The sequence below is a fragment of the Phoxinus phoxinus genome (assembly GCF_949152265.1).
Source record: "Phoxinus phoxinus genome assembly, chromosome: 9".
Taxonomy (NCBI): Eukaryota; Metazoa; Chordata; class Actinopteri; order Cypriniformes; family Leuciscidae; genus Phoxinus; species Phoxinus phoxinus.
Genome location: NC_136884.1, coordinates 23761380 through 23782548, shown reverse-complemented (window position 1 = coordinate 23782548; position 21169 = coordinate 23761380). Strand labels below are relative to the sequence as shown.

The window sequence follows — 21169 nt, the reverse complement described above, 5'->3', positions numbered from 1 at the left end:
TGTGTGGGCTCAGTGAGGGCCCTGTGTGGGCTCAGTGAGGGCCCTGTGTGGGCTCAGTGAGGGCCCTGTGTGGGCTCAGTGAGGGCCCTGTGTGGGCTCAGTGAGGGCCCTGTGTGGGCTCAGTGAGGGCCCTGTGTGGGTTCAGTGAGGGCCCTGTGTGGGCTCAGTGAGGGCCCTGTGTGGGTTCAGTGAGGGCCCTGTGTGGGCTCAGTGAGGGCCCTGTGTGGGCTCAGTGAGGGCCCTGTGTGGGCTCAGTGAGGGCCCTGTGTGGGCTCAGTGAGGGCCCTGTGTGGGCTCAGTGAGGGCCCTGTGTGGGCTCAGTGAGGGCCCTGTGTGGGTTCAGTGAGGGCCCTGTGTGGGCTCAGTGAGGGGCCAACGTTTTGCCAATGAGCAAATTCTCATGGGCCCTGCGCTGGCAGCCTGCTAGGGGCCCTTAGGCTAGCCCTAAGTGGGCCCGTAAAGGGCCAGTGTGGGCTTGTTTGCAGGGTAGTGTGAGTACACCGAAAGTGCTTGTCCGATGTGCTAGACGCGCTCAGATGTCCTAGACGCGGCTCGGTTCTGCGCTTCTCGTCCACTCTTGGGCGGCTCGCAAACCCAAACAAGTGTGTGCGGCGTGCCTGTTGTTTTGTTTCTGGTCTCGCTAGATCCACTGTGGTGTTGTAGTTTTAACAACGTTACTAGTTGTTGCAAAAGTATGTGAAAAAAACTACAAAGTTTGCTAGGCGTTAATCTCGCGGTAAAAAAATTGACGCCGTTAAAATGGGTTTGCGTTAACGCCGTTAATAACGCGTTTAACGGACAGCCCTAGTAATGAGTGTCCCCGTTGCATTATATATATTATATATTATAATATATTATATTGCTCAATATATTATATTGTACAAGACGTGCACAAATTAGCAAGTTTCGCGGAGGGACTTCATCACGCGACTGGCGAGCGAACTCGCTCCGACCACATGAAATCAAAAGCCACACGACCGGTGGTGCGAGAGCCAGGACCATACCTGTCAACACTCCCGTTTTCACCGGGACTCTCCCGTATTTCACACCCATCTCCCGCCCCCCTCCCGTTTTGTCCTTTCTCCCGTGAAACTCCCGTAATTTGTGTTCCCAAACGTTGTTATATGAATAATCACATCAATATATTATTCCAAGGTTGCCCAGTTGTCAGATCTTGTATGAAACCCATCCTACTCGCGCAATCAACACATCATTCACATTTCAACCCATTTGTGAGCTCAACCTGGCAACCTACAACTCAGTTGCGCTGTTGACGTGCGCAGATCGACGTTGGAAATTGAATAAAGCGATCACTGGTAGAAATGGGAGGAGAAGACTCCGTGGTAAATATTTCACGTAATTAACGCAGCATACGTTTTTTCTGTCATCCTTTGGCTGGCGTTACATTATATGATGCGCTTTTATTCTTGCAAATGCTTTTAAACCATTCACGCAAAGACAAATTGAGCGCCAGAATCGAGTTCTCTTTCGGCTTGAAGTTGACCGAACTAACACGCAATTCTGCAAAAATGTCCGTTTTGTCGAGTAGCATATCCTCATAAGAGCAGACTGGGCACTCTTAAATGAGTTAAATAGTTTTAAATGAACAAAGAAGAGTTGTGAGAGAATGAAGCGCGTGTGAGATCCGCGTGTGTCTCTCTCTGTCAGCAGCGGCTGCTCTTAAAGACACAGTAGCCAAAAAATCTTTCTGTCAGTAAAGTTAATCAAAGAACAAAGGGAACAGAGAAAAACACTCACTGCTCTTGACAAAATAACATTTGTAACTTTAATAATGATTCATCTATGTATAATTTAACATTTATGCAGTGCAAACTGTTTGATAACTTTATAAAATTTCTGTATATTTCCTACCTTTTAGACAAATATTTAAAATATACTGTCTTTGTTGTTTCTACATTAATTTGGAGATTAAATGTGAAATTATGACATTATAAAATATATAAAAAACAAGTTTTTTTATCGTGAGTAACCACGATCAATTTTTGTTTTTAACCAAGCACCCCCCATGTTATTTTGTTATTGTATATATGTTATAAGCTATTGTATCATAATATTTGTTTTTATTGTACAAAGAAAATAAGAATGTTTGACGCAAAACTTTCCTCACAGAGAGGCAGCACCTGTCGGGGCAATCTTTCTTTTGTGCTTGTTTTAAGGGCGATGACATCATAACATGACGACAGGAATTAAAAGCTTCATTGGAAAACTTAAAGAGAAGGTTCAAATGTAGATATGACATGACGAAAATGACGTTTAGTACGGCCATATGAACGTCAAAGTATAAACGGTCAGAATGATCGCTATGTTCGTTCTAGTAGTTATGGAATTCCGGTAGTTCTAGTGTTAAATTGAGTTGTTCGTTTATTCTTCTCACTTTCACGGATGAAAATAAACAAGTGAGATGAGATAATTTTCATTTTGCTGCATAATAATTCTGCACACATATATTCTCCTAAGAAAGCCAAAAACTCACTTTTACTTCCTTAAATATTCAGGATTGAGGTTTATTAACATTTTTGGATTGACTGAGAGCACTGTAGTTGTACAATAACAAAATTAATCCTCAAAAATACAACTTGCCTAATAATTCTGCGCACAGTGTATATCGATATATTAAGCTGTTTTCGTTTTTCACTCTTCTGTATGTGTCATTGATTTCTTACCTCTGTATAAGCTACTGTTTGTCTAATTTGAAAGAAAAAGAAAGAGAGAAAAAAGATTTAAGGGTATTTCAACTTTTGAATGGTGTCATTTTTATAAATTCAGCTATTTGTCTTGAGGACTAAATGTAAACGTCTTGTATCTAAAATAGCTTATTCAGGACAACACTAAATAAAAAATAATAAAAAAAATTGTATCATCCCTTATTTTGTTAAAATTATTCATTTTTGCAGATTCTTCAAAGGGTATGTAAACTTTTTTTTTTTAACACAACTGAATTTATATGATCTCTGCTTTATGAACTTATAATACATGTTATTTTAACCTGTAAACCAGACTTGTCACTTTTTGCATTTTAATATTGTGATATCTTGTAAATGTTTGCTGCACTCAAACGTTGAAGTTTCGAAAATTCGTTTGAATTTTAGACAGAATCTCACACTGTTTCATTAGTCATTATTAAAATTTCATCAACCTCCTAAAATAACTGCCCACGTCATTTTCATTTTCAAATGACTTGGCCAATTATTTTAGGAAGGTGACGATTTTATATATGTCCTCATGTAATATTCTATACACTTTTGTGATTTTAGACAGCGTGTGATTGGGACTTTTATTTTGGTCTGGCGATGTGACGTCATAAGTGTGCACCGCACTGTTGTAATTCGGCTGGAGAAAGGTTGGTGTTTATATGAAATCATGCCGTTCAATCAATTTCATAATATTTACAAGCTCTGTAAGATGAATTAATCATTTACTGTAACATTGTAATGCTTTATTTAACATTAATGAACGTTATTGTTGTGAGTAAAGCGCATCCACAGGAGTAACACAAAAGGTGCGTCTCATTTTGCTCCCTATATCGTAAATGAGTTCGTTGTACACGCGAATTCGGTGACTGGCCAGCAGTAATGGGAGAAACGGAGCTTTTCGACACTCCCGAGTTAATTTATTCATAAAATGAATCACTGATTCAAATTGCTCGATTCACCGCACGCTGATCAGACCTGCAAAACAGTGTAAATGTAACGAGAACAACATGTAACAGTTCAACTGCAAATGTTGTCATGAAAGTGTAATCTATTAAAAATTATTTACAAATAATTGAATATATAAATAAATCATTAGTCTAGTCTAAATATGAAGTGTAATTTGTAAAGCTTGTTTTGAGTAGGCTATATTTGGCTAATCGGGCCATTAACTATGACTGAATCCCTAGTGAGTTCAGAGATTTAGTTTTGATTTTCTTTCTTTCTTTTTTCCCCCCGTTATTTATTCTCATCTTAAAGATGACAGATTGTCCAAGCACACAGAAAAACTCCTGGTGAAGCTGCTTACCTGAGATCCACGTGACACTATTATAAATATGGCGCTTATTAAAGAGGAGAGTGAAGACATGAAGATTGAAGAAACATTCAGAGTGAAACATGAAGATACTGAGGAACAAACAGGTTGGTTTCATTCTCAAAGCTGAACTGATACGGTTTAAAATCTATACAGAAATAATGATATTTTTGAAGAATATTATGAGTGTCAAACTAAAGTGGTTTTATTTGACATGGGTCAGGTCCCTCATGAAGAGAGACATGTTGAGATCCCATGACCAGACAAATAGCCTACTATTGGGGCATTCCATGTCAAATCAAACAAATTTCGGAAACTACCCCGTCTCAATTTTTTTATTTTGTAAATAGTTTTTCTGTAGAAAGACAAACACAAATAGTGAAGAAAACCAAAATATTGAATGTGATGCATGTAATCCACTATTTTGTTGAGGGGGGTCAAAATGACAATTTTTTACCTGAGATAGGAGCCAAGTTAAAGGGCTATAAACATTACTTTAGAAAGATGGCAGCATCATTATTTAATTTTTTACACAGGGATTAGTAGATGTATTAGTACAATCTGTTGGCTTTAGCGATCTTTCTCACATTATATGATAACAGGGACAGTTAAAAAATGTGAAAAAGCACCTCGAGATTGCATGCCTGTAACTCAAGAAGTGTTAAAGATGATCTTAATATCCTTTTTACATTCTGCATCTTAACAAACATTTCTTTTGGTATCTTCATTTTAAAAGCTCTATATGATTCGATCCTAGAGATATGGAGATCTTAACACGGCTGCATGAGTAAATTGGTCAATTGTACACAGTTTCAGTCAAAAACCAAATGTGGGCCACTTTGCATTCAGCTGATACTCTATTAAAGAGGAATATCTGAAGAACAAATAATGTTGAAACTAGAAATGTAGCCTATTATGTGAGTGCCATAAATATATATTTTTTTCAAAGTTTGCGTGTAGATTTTCCCTTGATAAAATTTGTATTCAATAAGAGAAGGTAGAAAGGGGAATGTCGCTACAGTTAGGACTCATTTGTGGTATTACCATAGTATTTAATAGTGATAGTGTATATTGTCTAAAGAAAGTAAAAAATATAAATGTTTTCTTTATGTTTTCAAGTTTTACCAGTTATGATAAGATTTAAATTGTAATGACTATTATAACTGTATGTCTGCATATGATGATGATATTATGCATTTTAATGAATAAAGAGAAAATTAATTAAGTATACAATTGTGTTATATTGTATGTTGTTTAATGTTTAATGAAGATAAAAAATGTGTTCTTAGACTTGTATTGATAATGATTTATTACTGCTATAATATAATACTTTTTAATGAATGATGGTAAAAAAAAATACATGTGATTTTAATTAATTAAATATGTATTAAATTACAATAACATTTTTAGTGTAATCTTAAATGTAGTTTTATGCGCCCTGCAGTGACTGGTACTTTACTGTGGAAAAAGTGTGAAAATCTCTATTAGCTGCAAAGCACATTTCACAAACAACGCAGCCCTCCTGTACGTTTACTAGCGATCACAAAATATAAAACATTGTTCGCAAGACCAACACATTAATCCACAAAAAAATGGATTAACTTAAAGGGTAACTAAACACTAAACCAACTTTTTTTAGTTAATGATCTGTAAGAATGGAGCTTCATAAATGCTGTTCATTGATTCGAGTACTTTTTTTAACATTTGAGTATAAAGTGTTTTAATTTTCAAATATATGGTGTAAAAACGTCTGAGTGCTGCCCTCTTCAGGTTAAACGGAATCTCCTGAAGCAGGGGTACTCTCTGACGTAGGGTACTCTGTGACGCTACTCTGCCACGCCCCTGGCAGCCGCTGGTATAAAAGCATCTGCTTCCGTCAAAACCACTGTAGCGAGTCAGGAGTTGGAAATTGGAATTACGAGTATTGAAAACGATCAGGATAGCGTATTTTAGCATCTAGATAGCATAGCATTTATATAGTTATTTAGATTATTTCGTATAGCCTAGCTAGTTATTTAGCATAGTTGTTAGTGTTGTTAGAAGCATAGTTAGTAGCATAGTATTGCATCAGTTAGGATAGTGTAGATTTTTAGCATTAGCTTTATCTGTGTTTAGTACAGTGGTTAGGCTGGTATAGGTGTAGTGTTGCCGGTTGCAACAGCGCTGCTGGACTGTATAACTTTCCACCAGACTTAGAAATTAGCGCCAGTGTTTACATGCACTTGTGTGCCAAACGCTGCTCTTCCTGCATGGACTCCACAACCGCCGGCGCGTTTTGCTGGATTTTTTTTTTTCACATAGCGGCAAAATATGCTTAACGGAGGTCAATAGTAATAATAATCCACTCAGATACTGGCCCCATTCTCTCTTGCGCGGCTGCTTCGCTAGCATCGTCGGATGCCGATCGCGATGCGGGAGTTAATGCGATGCGACACCGCAGTTTGAGCTCGCGGCTCGAATTGATATGGCTTTAGCTCTGTGACCACAGACAATTCCTCCACTTCAGGGGAAGGTGGGGGAGAAAAGTCCTCGACTTTAAATGACCGCTCTGTTGTAAAGCTACTTGCGTCACTCCAGTCACTCTCCATCTTAGCGAGTCTGACAGCAGCTGTCAATCACTGCGTCACTGCGGGTCTGTCAATCACCCGCTCAGCCCCGCCCTCGGTTCGTCCGTTGGGCTCTGCCCACTTTTCCAGCATTTTTCAAATATTGCCAGTGGGTGGAGTCAGGCTCTGACCAGGGGTTTAGTTACCCTTTAAGCTATAACTGACTGTCATAAAACACTGAACTGACGTCAATGCCATTCCATGATAGGCTGAGGCGCCTCGCGTGATACAAATTACCCGTTACGCTTTCTCCAATGGTATTCTCCATCTCCCTATAATAAGACAATCTCTGATCCTACTTCCACGTTAGACATTCGATAAGACGTCAAGCATGAAATTGGGAAAAAATAATACACAAGTAGCCTAAACAAATCTATTTGTTTTTTGTAACATTAAACCCAGTATCAACTTATAAACTGAAATCAATTAATATATATCTCTTTATTATGCAACAGTATACAACAAAAACATTTATTTAGGAGGAGATTCCCCCCTTCTATGTAAAGCGCTTTGAGTGTCCAGAAAAGCGCTATATAAATGTAATGAATTATTATTATTATTATTTAGCAAATTGTGAAATGTAAGTGATCAACTTTACATTTGATGAAGTACTGGTTACATTTTTTGTTTTCTTTAGGTCAAGTTTTAACACCGGATCAATATATTATATGCAGGGCTCCAGTTAACATCTGAGAGCAGTAGCATCAGATCCACTACCTTCTACTGATGGTAGCGCCAGTGCTGGGTGGGTGGGGTGATTTTTTTTTTTTTTTTAAATCATAAAGATAATTTTATCATAAAATTGGCGCATGGTCGGATCTTCCTATTCTCTTAATGAGTAATGGGTGTGTTTTGGGCGTAACATGCAATAAACCAATCAGACTCTCATCTCTCATTCCTTTTAAAAGCCAGTTGCAGTCGTGCCATGGCGGATTTGCTATTTACATGCGGAAAAACTTTCTAGCGAAGAAACAGATATGCTTGTACTCAAGGTTAAACCAACAGACCATCTTAGGGACAAAGTGTTCGCACATTGAGGACCCGCTTATAGCCGCACATTACAAACGCACTCTTTAAATGACAAAAAAATATTGCGCCATTGACCAACAAAAACCTGGCCTAAAGTCAGTCTAATTCAGTTGCCTCAAAATAGCAACGTGCCAACACTGATACACTCTCCACTGATACTCAGTCGTAGCTCTTGTCTGCTGCTATAGTCCACCATCATCTCCATCCTTTGCAAAAGCAATTCAAAATCATAATTTAGATATGTCATCAAATGTAACATTTTATTTATAATTTCCATATCAATAATTATCTCAATGAATCACCAGTAAGCACCATTGATATTGTGTAATTTGGAGGGAAGTTAGCATAAGTGGAACATGGCCAGAGTCCTGCATGTGAGAGTGAACCGCTAATATTTCATGGAACGGGTGGAAAATATTTACCTTGTCATTGCGGTAATGGCGCATGTCAGGAACCAATAGGCATGGGCAGATTGCAGGTAGATAAAATGGTAAGAAAAATGTAATGTCTTAAATACTGCAATATTACATAAAAAAGGCAAAGTCAGTTTGGATTTTATGGTGTCTTTAAAGTTTAAATGGTCTCAGCTAGTGCTGGACAATAATTCAATATCAATATGTATCGCGATATAATTTTTTTTCAATAAAGGTGATATGATTTTTAAACACATTTCCGATATTTCGATGTACATTACAGGCATGGGCTACGTTCACGTTTTCATTTTTACTGCGTGATTAATATAAGCAGCATGGTACAACGGTTCATATGTTCATTGTCTCCAAATTGACCGTTCGCAAAGACCCGCCCCCTTTAGTTACTGTTGCTATGTTCAACAAGCCACGGCGCTCTCACGCCACACTGTTCTCACGCAGTGAAAAATACATCGCGGAGCAGAGAGGATGCTGACAACGCGCCGACAGACAGGACAGACCAGGTTACTTTTGATATGAAACAAAGCCTCAACTTTCAAATTTGGCAATTTTGTCAAGAAATTTAAACAATAAATACCGTTTTGTGGCTCTTTAATGTGTGTGACAGATCGCTGTCGAGCCTCCGTTAAAGCTGCTCGTGAACCGATCATCTCTTCCTTCTAGTTAATTTATAGCATCAAATAAACATGAATGAACATAAGGAGGAATGTTGTTTTAACCGCGGAAAGGCGTCAGTACACTCCGCTTCTCAAGTTCCAATCCTCCCACGTTAATCTACTAAATTAACTCTCCTGACTGCTTTGTCAGACAAAAATGGCGGATTCGGCGAATGGAGCTATTATGTGCAAACAGCGCATGTCAAAAAATCTATTCTGATTTTAAGCTTGTGACAAACGCGTACATCAACCCGATCACGTGTTTAGCGTTCATGTAAACACTACATTTAGATTCATCAATCAAAATTAATTCTGGGTGTCATCAACACTCAATGTCCCTCAGCAACATGTTTTTGTTGTTGCTCACTTTTTTTTGGTTTGTTTTCTGCAGCAACTCTGAGCACTTTTCATATTCTTTATCCTGGCTGAAGCACTTTTTTCAATCTATAAGAATATAATCAACCTATGTTAGCCTATAGCTTAAAGTGTATTAATAAGTTGAGTTATTATCTTATGTTTATTTGACAGTGATTTCACATTTCTTGTATGAAGGCTAAATACAAATAAAATATTAACAATAATTTATTTGTACCATTTTTATTTCTAAAATATTATATAGTTTTATAGGAGGAGGTTTCAGAGATTTCGGAAATACATTTTTCAGAAGTTAGAAGGTACAGACATTAATTGTGGGCATTCTTGCCAGTTTTTCCTGAGGCTTTTATATTGTTCATATCGATATCGGAATTATATTGTATCGACCGAAATTAAGAAATATATCGTGATATAAATTTTGGCCATATCGTCCAGCCTTAGTCTCAGCAGTTCGGGTGGAGGTTTGCAGCTCGTTCCACTAAGGAGAAATTGACTTTCTGCCTCATTGTGGAGAAACAAGGCATCACTCATTTTTTATTACAATAACATTTTTTTATTAAAAAAAATTAAAAAAATGATTACAGCTCTCGGTCTGTTTGGAAAAGAGTCTTTCAACTTTGCACATTGTGACTTGGGAATATTTTCCCACTCTTCTTTGCTATAACATTCCAGATCTGTAAAATTTTCTGCGATCTGGCTGGGCCATTCCAAAACATTTAAAGCTGATGTCTGTAACTTTTTTGGGTTAAAAATCATCCAAAATAAATGTTTGAGCAAGTACATAATCGGCCAGTGTTCAAAACTATCTGCTTGCTTTAGCTCGATTCAAAACGGTAAGCTTGTAATAATATTTTTAATTCCAGTGGTACTGGTGGATTTCCGCTGGAAATTCGAGCATGTCTTTGCGTCATTACGTCACATTGGTACACAAAAAGAAGGTGTCACGGCTCTATAGGCTATATTGCGTGTGAGGATGTTCTGCCTTTTCTAACGAATGAAGTGGAGGATGAAGTGGAGATGTATATCCTTTTCTAACAGCACTTGATATAATTAAACTTATTAATTTGATGGCGGATCCAGAAAGGTTCAAACGACAATCACCAGTGACGAGATTCACCCGTTGTAAAATGCAAAGTATTTCGTTCGGACTTCGGAGTGGCTACAGAAAAAAAAGAGACTGCAACCGGCCGGGCCCATGCAAAAACAAGGTCAAGGATAAATATCGGAAGGGCATTAAATGTAGTCACGCAATGCTGATGTTGTTAACATTACAATTTGAGAACAAAGTATAATTTGCGCGGTTTTACGTGATATGTTAAGCGATCGTTAGATTTAATCAACGCGATTTACTGCAATGCTTTTTTCCCCTTGGTTGGTCAGAAAAAAAAGTGGATGTTACTTGTTCATATGACATTATCTGGTGAAAACTCTTATGTTGGTCATACTTCCAAAAAGTATAATCAGTGATTCTGAATGACAGTATCCACAACAGCACGGTGACGGAGAGACACATTCTCCTCAAAACATTGTGTTCATCCGCGCTGTGGTGTGTCAAGGCACAACTCACGTAAAGTTGATAATTCCGCAAATGACTGCAATTGCAGAGGGTTTTGTGCCAAAATCTACTGATACTTGGAGCTATTTATAAATCCCTCCACCTTCAAAAAGTCCACAGTTACAGTTGAAGAAAAGCAGCACCAAATCATGATGCTGCCACCATGCTTCACCTTCGATATGGTGTTTTTGTGCCAAATACCACAAATAAAGTTCAATCTTGGCCTCAGCGCAGTGATTTCATAATGTCTAAATATAAATTCAAAAGCAAAATTAGGGAGTGGAAATGGCCAATAAGTGCTTCTCTGCTGCCATCTACTGGTTATAATGGTAATTCCATGTATGTTTTATTGATAAATAAGTGTTTGTTTGCCAACAAGTGTTAGTGTTCCTACATTTTGAAACATTTAGTTTTACAAATGAGGATGATCTTTGTTGGATGAACAATAATAATAAAAAAATTGGGTAATATTTAGAGCTTTGGAGTGCTGGAAAAATGGTAAATCACTTGAAAGTCATTGCTTGAATTTCACTCAAAAAAAAATTAACCGTGAAGAAACATTTGACTATTTCTGTCAAATTACCATGGTTACAGTTAGTGTCGCTACATTAAAACCATAGTGAATGGTTGTAATTTGTTTGCTGAAAAGCCTTCTGTATTCCCATCAAAGGAAAAAAAAAAGGAAAAAAATGCAAATCTAGAGAACTGGCTGACTAAAATCAGCTTGAAAAACGTAGGCTACCTCATGAAAAGTGTAGGCCTACATTAAACAATTTGATTTAGGCTTACAAAATGGATCCTTAATTTCTTTACAATTTAAAGGTACACTGTTATTTCCTCCTTAAATCATGGAAGTCTATTCTGACATTAACATTAAATTAGCCCATATCCACTTTGATTTACAACGCAGAATTTGTTTTTTCGTTGAATGTGCAAGACTTCCGATTCATTAGCCACTATAGGTAAATATATTGAATATGCCAGGATTCGCCACTGGACTAGATATATGGTTTAGCAAAACTTTATCTAAGCTTGGATCCTTTTTTTTAAGTCAGAAAAGACCGGCGTCTTCACACAATCCTGAAAGATGGAATAACGGAGATAGTTGTCACACGTAGGGAACAAACAGTACTTAACAGAAACTCTTTTTAATGTTGCTGTAGGTCTCTTGACAGCATCCTTGATGAGTTTTCAGTCTCCTCTGTCTCCCTTTTGATCTGTTTTCACTTTTGGAGGAATGCTCTGTTCCCTTTCAAAGTGGAAATTAACACTGCGTCTGGATCGACACTATGGGGAACGCTATCAGTGTGACGAGTGTCTGAAGCAAATGTTTACACACGACAATTTCATTGGCTGACAACAGTCCACTACTGAAGCGCTCGTGAGTATAAAAGGGTGCCTGAAATCAACTCATCAACTCTCTTTTTATTTAATTCGTGGGGATTGTAGGAAGAAGTCTGACAGGGAGTCCTTTTCCTTTTGGAACTCCTCCTGCTAGCTCTAACACTTTCATGTTGGTTTCTAATTTAAAAAATAATAATCCTGGCACCATCCAGCCAAGATTAGGCAGATGTGGTTTATGAGAGCAAGGATATTTCTTATAGTGAGCGCTCTCATCCTGCCAGCTTACTAGGATTTGCAGGAGGTGATGGCCCACGCCACGACTAGACTAGATATGGTTTGGGGGCGCGAGAGAAAGGAAGCAGGTCCTAGATAAGAGAGTCAGAATGTTGAGCTACCTCTCCCAAGAGATGTGTTTTAAGTAGAATGGCACACCGTTGGCTCCTTTCTTAGAAGGATAGCAGTGTCGAAGGTCGTACCTAGCACTTAGCAGGTTCCCTTTGGCAAGCTGTTCTTCAGGGTTGAGTTTAGTACAGGCAGGGTGTGGGCGCTTTTCCCTGATTGTTCTGGGGTAGTAGAGCTGTAGCTTCCTAGAGGTTAGTGTTCTTAGTTAGCAAGGAGGGTGAATAGTTCTTCTAAATGAAAAGCCCTGTGTTTGCTCCCTCTAGTGGTAGGGACTGTTGTTGGCCAATGAAATTGCTGTGTTTTCGACAAAAGACACCAGTCACACTGATGCTGTTCCCCATAACAACGATCAGACACAGTTTCTCACTCCCCTTCTCAGGGGAACCATGGTTACTGTCGTAACCGGAGATATTTTTGATAATGTCACTGTTATGCCATACTTTCTACACTTGTTGATGACTGTCTTCACTGTGTTCCATGATATATCTAATTTGTCGTTTTTTTTGTAGCCATTACCTGAGCTGTACATTTCACCAATAAGACCCCATTGAGACTTCCAGTTGGCAAGTGTAGGGAGTAGCTGCACTTCGCCTTTGTTCCCACAGATTTAGTTTGAAAGTTTCTTAGATCTTCAAATGAAATGTGTTTCGTCGTTGTTTTGATAGTGCAGGAGTGTGCCGTATTCTTGTAACAAACCATTCGGTAGGAAGTTCTAACTTAATCCGTATGTTTCTGTTTGATACAAAAACCTACCTGTTGCTGATACAACTGTAGCTTGATTGATTATTGAAGTGCAGCCATGTGTAAGGTATCTGACTGATTGATCTGAGGATCTTTGTAACAATGATAGGTAAGGGTTTTCTGTGTGTGTTAGTTGAAGGGTGATCGCCATTAAAGGTCCCATGGCATGAAAATTTCACTTTATGAGGTTTTTAAACATTAATATGAGTTCCCCTAGCCTGCCTATGGTCCCCCAGTGGCTAGAAATTTTGATAGGTGTAAACCAATCCTGCTCCGATTTAAAAAAAAATGAAAGCTCAGACGGGCGAATCTGGAATCTTCCCTATATGTTGTCATAAGGGGAAAGGTTACGACCCTTTCTCTGCTTTGCCCGCAAAGAGAATTTGTCCCGCCCATGAGAAAATGAGCAATGCGAGCGCAATATTTTTTCCTCAAGAGACATCAGGCTTGCAAACGAGCGAAGCATGGCAGTTGCTCAGTGTTTGGATGTACAAATAAACAAAAAAAAATATTCTTTTTTTTCCTTCATCCGAGCCTCTGAAGAACCAGTGGATAATGTGAATTTCTGATGTGTAATTGTTCAAGTTCAGACAGATAATCTTTCTCTCAAAATCGTTCAATAATGTTTGTGCATCAGTAAATCAAGCCAGTGACTAAAATATCAATTTCACATCGTTTCTCTTAGTAGGATGAAAATAATCTTATTTAAACTGTGATGAAAATATATACAAGCGATCACAGAACAATTCCTTTCCAATCGCCCAAGCTGTCCATCACACAGCGCGATTTTATGTAACGCTGTTACACTGCACAACGAAGCTCTTACTGTATTTACGCGAGAATGATAAAATGTGGCGTTTTGAATGAACTTCTGATAATAAAATATTATCTGATAATGAGAAATTGTTCTTTTTCATTCGCTTTTAAGAAGACATGTTGAAATCCTTCGTTTGGTGTCATATGATGCCCATATATAGTTGTCAGTCGGATTTAATGGGCGGGATTTATGGTAATTAAGAATGAGCGTGTACGCGCGTCCCATTTACGACTGATTGGATTTCACTATCACATCTGACGTTTATGAAATATTTGTGAATCAGGAGAAGAGTTTTCGGGAAGGTCTCTTTACGCGCAGATCACTCGCATATTTACCCGTATATTTATGAAGGTTTCATGAATGAGACCCAGGGAGCATTCCGGGACTGATCCCGGCAATTTTACTAGGTCCTCATCCCGGGATTGATCCCAGAATGTTTGCGTTCACACAGAAGGCGCAATTTTCTGGGATCAACTTAAGGGGCTTAAGAAGCATTTTTATGTTGTTGGTTTTGATGATTTTTATATGTATAAATGTTTAGATGTCTGTTGCTTTGTGCCATTAAACTGGGCTTAACTTCCATTTGTCTTTTTCACCTTAGACCTGAGGGTGCTGAAAGAGGAGAGTGAAGCACTGAATGAAATTGAGAAGAATCAATATGAGATTCATTACGATTTCATAACTGAAGAAAATTCTTTCAGTTGCTCACATAATTACAATGAAGAGAAGCCTGTCACACACCCTCAGTGTGAAAAGACTTTTGATCAAGATGAAAACCTTAAAGCCCACATGACAATTCACACTGTAGAGGGTCCTTTCATCTGCCATCAGTGTGGGAAAAGTTTCACTCAAAAAGGAAGCCTTAACAGGCACATAAGAATTCACAATGGAGATAAGCCTTACATGTGCCCACTGTGTGGAAAGAGTTTTAATCAACATGGAAACCTTGAAGTCCACATGAAGCTTCACACTGGAGAGAGGCTTTTCACCTGTCAACATTGTGGGAAAAGTTTCAACCGAAAAGGAAACCTTAATTACCACATGAGAGTTCACACTGGAGAGAGCCCTTTCACTTGCCAACAATGTGGAATAAGTTTCACTGTAAAGGGAAGCCTTGTTAGGCACATGAGAGTTCACACGAGAGAGAAGCCTTACACATGCTCTCATTGTGAAGAGAGCTTTGAGCAACATGGAAACCTTAAAGTCCATATGAGAATTCACACTGGAGAGAAGCCTTACGTGTGCTCCCAGTGTGAAAAGAGCTTTGAGCAACATGGAAACCTTAAAGTCCATATGAGAGTTCACACTGGCGAGAAGCCTTACACATGCCCTCAGTGTGGAAAGAGTTTTGATCAACATGGGAACCTTAAAGTCCACATGAGAGTTCACACTGGAGAGAAGCCTTACACATGCTCTCAGTGTGGAAAGAGATTCACTCAAAAAGGACACCTTGAAGTCCACGTGAGAATTCACACTGGAGAGAAGCCTTTTACCTGCCAACACTGCGGAAAAAGTTTCAAACGAAAAGGAATCCTTAACAGGCACATGAGACTTCACACTGGATAGAACGAGTTTCAATCAGCATGGAAACCTTAAAGTCCACATGAAAATTCACACTGGAGAGAAGCCTTTTATATGTGATCAGTGTGGAAAGAGTTTCAGATATAACATAACCCTAAGTACCACATGAGGACTCACTTAAGAGAGTACTGTTGTCATCAGTGTGGTTCCAGGAAAGACTCATTCTGGGAAAATATGCAGTGTTCCTCTGCATCTATGTTTATGCGCATAATGCGGATATTGCATAAAAAACAAACATGCGCTCAATTGAGTTGGATAAAAAAAATGTATCAGATGAGAAAACATGCGCATAAACCACGATTGGAACACATTTACTGAATAAGTTCATCGATGTGCATCAAAAAGTTGTGACTTTTCAATGGGATGGCATAACTGGACCAACCACCAGACCGATCTTGTTGCACAGCATCTGAAATCTGTCATCTAAGTTGTTTGGTATAATTACCTCCCAGAACTGTCTTACATGACTGCAGGGCTCCAGACAAGGAGCCAATGGCTCCTATAAGGGAAAATAGTTGCCAAATAATGCCACAAAATAATAAATGTGTTTTAATTATGTGTTTTCATTCCTGCCCTTCTTTTACAGCATCAACATTTTCATCCATTTTGTTGATGGTCCTGGGAACTAAGATTCACTTATATTCACTATATATATATGTATTGTATTCTGGCTTGTTTCGTGGACTCAGGGGTCTTGAGTTTCACGTTCGGCCAGTTACTTATGATGCGGTGTTTTACATGCGTATTTTACTGCGTATAGCTACGCAATACAACAGTGACCGTTCGAAAGGGAACTACTTGGTTACTATCGTAACCTCGGGTCCCTGAAATAGGGAACGAGTATTGTGTAGCCTGCCGCACTATAGTAATATGGCAAGTTTGTCCCTTCAGTCAATTTAAACCTGCTATAATGGCGAATTCGGGCTCATTTTATAGACTCTGCCATGCCCTGTTGGCGGGCTCTGACGTATGTTGGCGCGCTGTTAGCTGATTGGCGCATACGTTGGAGGTGCCTTCGCCATTGGATGTGCAGTTGCTGCAGCACAGCCAATGAGTGAGCCAGTTTCACTGTGCTAGCTGTGTAGCTGCAATGCGCTTTACATTTTAAGCTTCAATAAATCTGAGTAAATGAGTTTCCCCACTGAGTATAGCTACGCAATACTCGTTCCCTATCTCAGGGAACCGAGGTTAAGATAGTAACCGAGTAGTCTCCACTATAAACCGGCATTTCTGAAGCCCTTTAGTGTAAGAGTCTGGAAAATATGGTAAATATTGAAAAATATTAGATGGTATAATAGTAGATTAATTTAAATCATGCAAAAACTACATTACCTGTTCTTAGCTAAACTTTTTTTAATGATTACCTTTTTTTTTTTTATTCAGAGGTAACAAATTGTGCAATAAAAGTGAGAGGTATCTTAATAATTATAAGATCCTGTATTATATAATCATTCCAACTTAGCTCATTTGAATTTAACTGAATGGGGGGAGAGAGAGAGAGCAAGAGAGAGACTCCTAGGGCATTATCTGTCCACATGCAGGGTTGCTAAGAAAATCGTCTCTTCTCTTTTTTCCACCATTATAGCTTTTCTTGTCAGTTGCCATTTTGGTATGAGCTTCATAACAGCATGCCTTGATTGCACTTTGAAGCATCCAAGTATTCTTGAGTCACATGGATCTCTGAAAAATTGTTCTGTTTTCTCAAAAAGCTTGCACAGCAGCATCTTGCAACCATCATCCGACTCTTCTCTCTCTTCAATGGCCTCACAGCATTTACCTCCATCAAGTATGAAGGCATTATTAGGCCTTTTGAATTTGGGCTCAGAGGCCTCCACAGACAATGGGGATTTTGACATCTCCTCTAGCCACTTGAGTAAGTGGCTGCTTTCCTGACCTTACAAGTCGTTTCAGCTTCCCAAGATAGTTTTCAAAAGGGAATGCACTGCAAGCATCAAGACTGCCAAAAAGCCATTGCCTCCTCTGGTAGATGCACCATTGAATGTACATTGTACACCATGAAGTGGTCTCCATATAGTTCTCCTGCTTTTCCAACAAAGTATTTCATCAGCTCTTTGCTGTAGCTGTTGTGTTCCACGGCAAGTGTAGGGCTAAGCAGAAGACTCAAGGCAACACTGAACACCATGAAGTGATCATATAGCTGGTCAAACAGAATTCCTTTAAGCATGATATTTCCTGTGTAAACAGCAAACTGCCGCAGTTCGGTTGCCTTCCACCTATCAATGTCTTCCAGACTTCTAGGTTTCCGGGCAAAACAGCTGGGAATGACCTTTCCAAGTGACAGCAGCCTTTGGGTCACATTGCTTATTTACCCAGCAGACGTTCTCACTTTCCTGTCTCCTCTAACCCACACTGTTATTATTTTTTTCATTACTCCCAGGCAAGCTTGGTGCATGTAATCAATCGGGAATTGTTCTACCATGTCCAGTGGGAGGCTCAGAAAGGGGGACACAGGAGTGTCCTCATTTTCTTGACGTCTAGTCATTTCAGTTCGAAATGTGTCGTTGCTTCGTAAAGTGAGGTTATCAACCTCTGGGTAGGTCACGCGTTCCACCCATGTGCCCTTCTGTGTGCATTTCACACCCATAGTACCCAGAATACTGTTTGATCTTTTTCTACCATGGCTCTTGCGGGTGCGTCACACACAACACATCTGATTTTTATTTATTTTCCATCCAAACCATTGTCCAGAAATTCCTGAATGTCCTTTATGGCTTCTTCAGTAAAATCCAAATTTGTTGGTTTGGTGGGACCGGGTGTTAGTGTGACAGGAAAGACACTGATGGGTGGCAGATGAATGGCACAGAGGATGGGCCAAAGATTTGTTTTGCTTTTAAATATAGGCAGGCCATCTATATTAAGTGATAGCTCCAATGTGCTTACTCCCTCTGTAATCTCTCTTGAATAGCGCTGCAGCTGCTCAAGAAGGCTCTCACTTAAATTAAAATGGACACACTCCATTCCTGGATTCCTCCATTTTGCCACTGATTTAATGAGTCTTGGAGTTTTCAGCAGTGTCCTTGCTGTTGATGGGAGCTCTGGGTATCCATTTTTTTAAAGTCCTTTCAGGAGATCATCTAGGGCATTATGCTTGATGAGGTGTTTTGTTTCTCATTCTTGTAAAAATGTTGAGAGTGAAGTTAGGGCCACTTTGTTTTCATCCTCAGTTTCTGAATTGCAGTTTTCCTCACTGGACCCATCGGCCACATTGTCAGGTCCTGAACTGCATCTCTCCCCACTGACCCCAATTTCTACACTTTCAGTAACACTTGAGATGTCTTCATTAGTGTAATTTTCTTCATTAATTATTTCTTGAAGTGTTACTGGATGAACTGATGACTCCTCTCCAATACACATTTAATGCAGTGATCTCCATGCATACTTCCACTTCCTTGTGTAGCGTTGCCTCTTGGTTTTTGAATCAATTCTAAATCCAAAATATTGGACTTGTTGAAAATGTGGTACTGGCATATTTTTGCTATATTTTACTATATCTATTAGCAGAAAGTCTTCAGTTATTTATATCAAACATTTATTTCTTACTAGTTGAAATTTTAACCCCACATGCTCGAAGATCAGTTGGGTAGAATTTAATGGAAACCAAGAAACAAACAGTGATAATTCAAAACAAGATAACAGCAGCATTAACACAAGACCATGAATAGAAGAAAAAAACTGGGCTTATATACACAGGACAAACAACGATTTAATAGGTTAATTTATAAGACACAGGTGAATTGGGTCAATCAAACACATATGGAATGTAAGTCAAACAAGCAGAGAGTAACCAAACACAGTGGGCTGTGTTTAGATGCAAACAAATAATTGAAGGCTCAATCGGACTGAAAAGTGTCTCAATTGATTGACGGCTCAATCGGACTGGAAAGTGTCTCAATTGATTGACAGCTCAATCGGACTGGAAAGTGTCTCAATTGATTGACTGCTCAATCGGTCTGAAAAGCCTTCATTATAAACACCTTAATCGATTTTTCATTCCAATCGGATTGAAGGTGGTGGTTTATTCCATTTCTAATACAATTGAGCGTGCATGTTAACACTTGATCAGATTGAAAACCAAAACTGAAAGGACTGCGGGATGTGGAATGATTCAGAAATAGCATAATGAATCGCGGAACGAGTGGTTCTTCCTGTTAAATAAATGCGTGTCCTGTCATTATAAAACTCTCCTTTCACTCGGTAACTGTGAAGTGGAGCAGGACAATCTCGCACCAGTCCTTGTTTCGGATTCTCATTGTCCGAGATGTATGACCAGAGCCACTTTAAGACTTGTCACCAGAGCCCGGGGAGCACTACCTTAAAGTCCAGCAGTTGTCTGTTATAAAGTCTATGTGGTTCGAGATGAAGAGGGACAACGATGAGCTTCGCAGCCACATTCTACCAGAGATCCTGTCTACGCTGCAAGGGCTCAAGGCAGAGAATGTTTCGCTGAAGCAGGAGGATCCAGCAGTTTAACACCAGCTTTGAGACTGCTCGTCGAACATTAACACCAGTACCAGCCCCTCGCACTCATGTGCCACCATCTGTCTGTAGTCAGAGAAGTTCTGCAGTGTATGCTGATGAAGTTCCTCCACCCCGAACTGCTCAGTGCGAGCAGCTGACGAGACAGATGGAGGACCTTACAATTTCACCTAGGACGCCACATGCTGCTGAGGGTCATCACGCACCACTTCAGAGGTCATACACCTACTCAGCCTTCTACCAGCAGATGCGAGTGAGCGCTTCAAGTATCAGATTCTGACTGATCATCTGGGCCAGGTGATGTGAAGGCATTCAAGCTCTTTGCTCTTCGAGTGCACTCATTAGTGAGTATGTTGGAGCAGTTGGGTTCAGAAGGAGCAGCTGAATTAGAATGTGGTTCACATGTGCATTGAAGCTAGATCTGTGTCTGTCAAGAAGAGATGCTTAAATGAGAACACTAGTGTACTATTTATGAAGGCTATATCTTTAACACCAAGCATATCTCCTGACTCGGTTGATTTTCTCCTTGATTCTTTTAACTCAAAAGTTTACAATATGAACTCTGGACTATGCTCGCTAACATAACATTACATTATTTATCTTATTTGTAGCTTTTTACTACAAACTACAAAGCAGTGGACTATTCATAATCATAATCATTATTATAACACAATTTAATTGATAAAAGCATCATTGTACTCCGTGTTAAACAATAAGTATTATCTCTGTAAACACTGCTAACATTTTACTTATATACACACATTGGATACAACTGACTGGGTCATCTGACCAATCAACGTAGATTAGCGTCGCGCAAAGGAGGGGTTTGGAAAAATGAGTCGTTGAACGAATCATTTGGGAGTCGGTGAGCAAATCAGGTAAAAATAAATGCATATTATACGACAACAAAAGTGTTTTTTGTCATTGCATGCATGTAAAACTGTTGTTGGGGACTCCCAAAACAACATTAGGAACATTTTAAATGTCATAATAGGTGCCCTTTAACTTTTTTTATAATGGTGATGATTGTCTCGAGAATCTTGTTTTGTAAGATAATAATTTTTTGGACTTTTTTCCCTGGACTACAAAAAACTAAATGCATTCTAGTT

At 39.1% G+C, this 21169-nt stretch overlaps 1 protein-coding gene across 6 annotated transcripts in view; it reads left to right on the top strand.

Annotated features, from left to right (window-relative positions):
* Positions 1 to 16301, top strand: part of LOC307003884 (uncharacterized protein) — a 52785-nt gene extending 36484 nt beyond the window's left edge. For 4 of the 6 annotated variants that reach the window (XM_079622748.1, XM_079622751.1, XM_079622749.1 and 1 more), the window contains exon 3: positions 14584 to 16122. In XM_079622748.1, coding sequence (XP_079478874.1) covers positions 14584 to 15548 — 965 coding nt within the window. In that variant the 3' untranslated portion in view covers positions 15549 to 16122. Of the gene's footprint in view, positions 1 to 2876; positions 3521 to 3971; positions 4134 to 14583 lie in introns of those variants that run through there. The other 2 variants (XM_079622747.1, XM_079622745.1) reach the window with 2 other exon arrangements.
* Positions 16302 to 21169: the final 4868 nt, after the last annotated feature.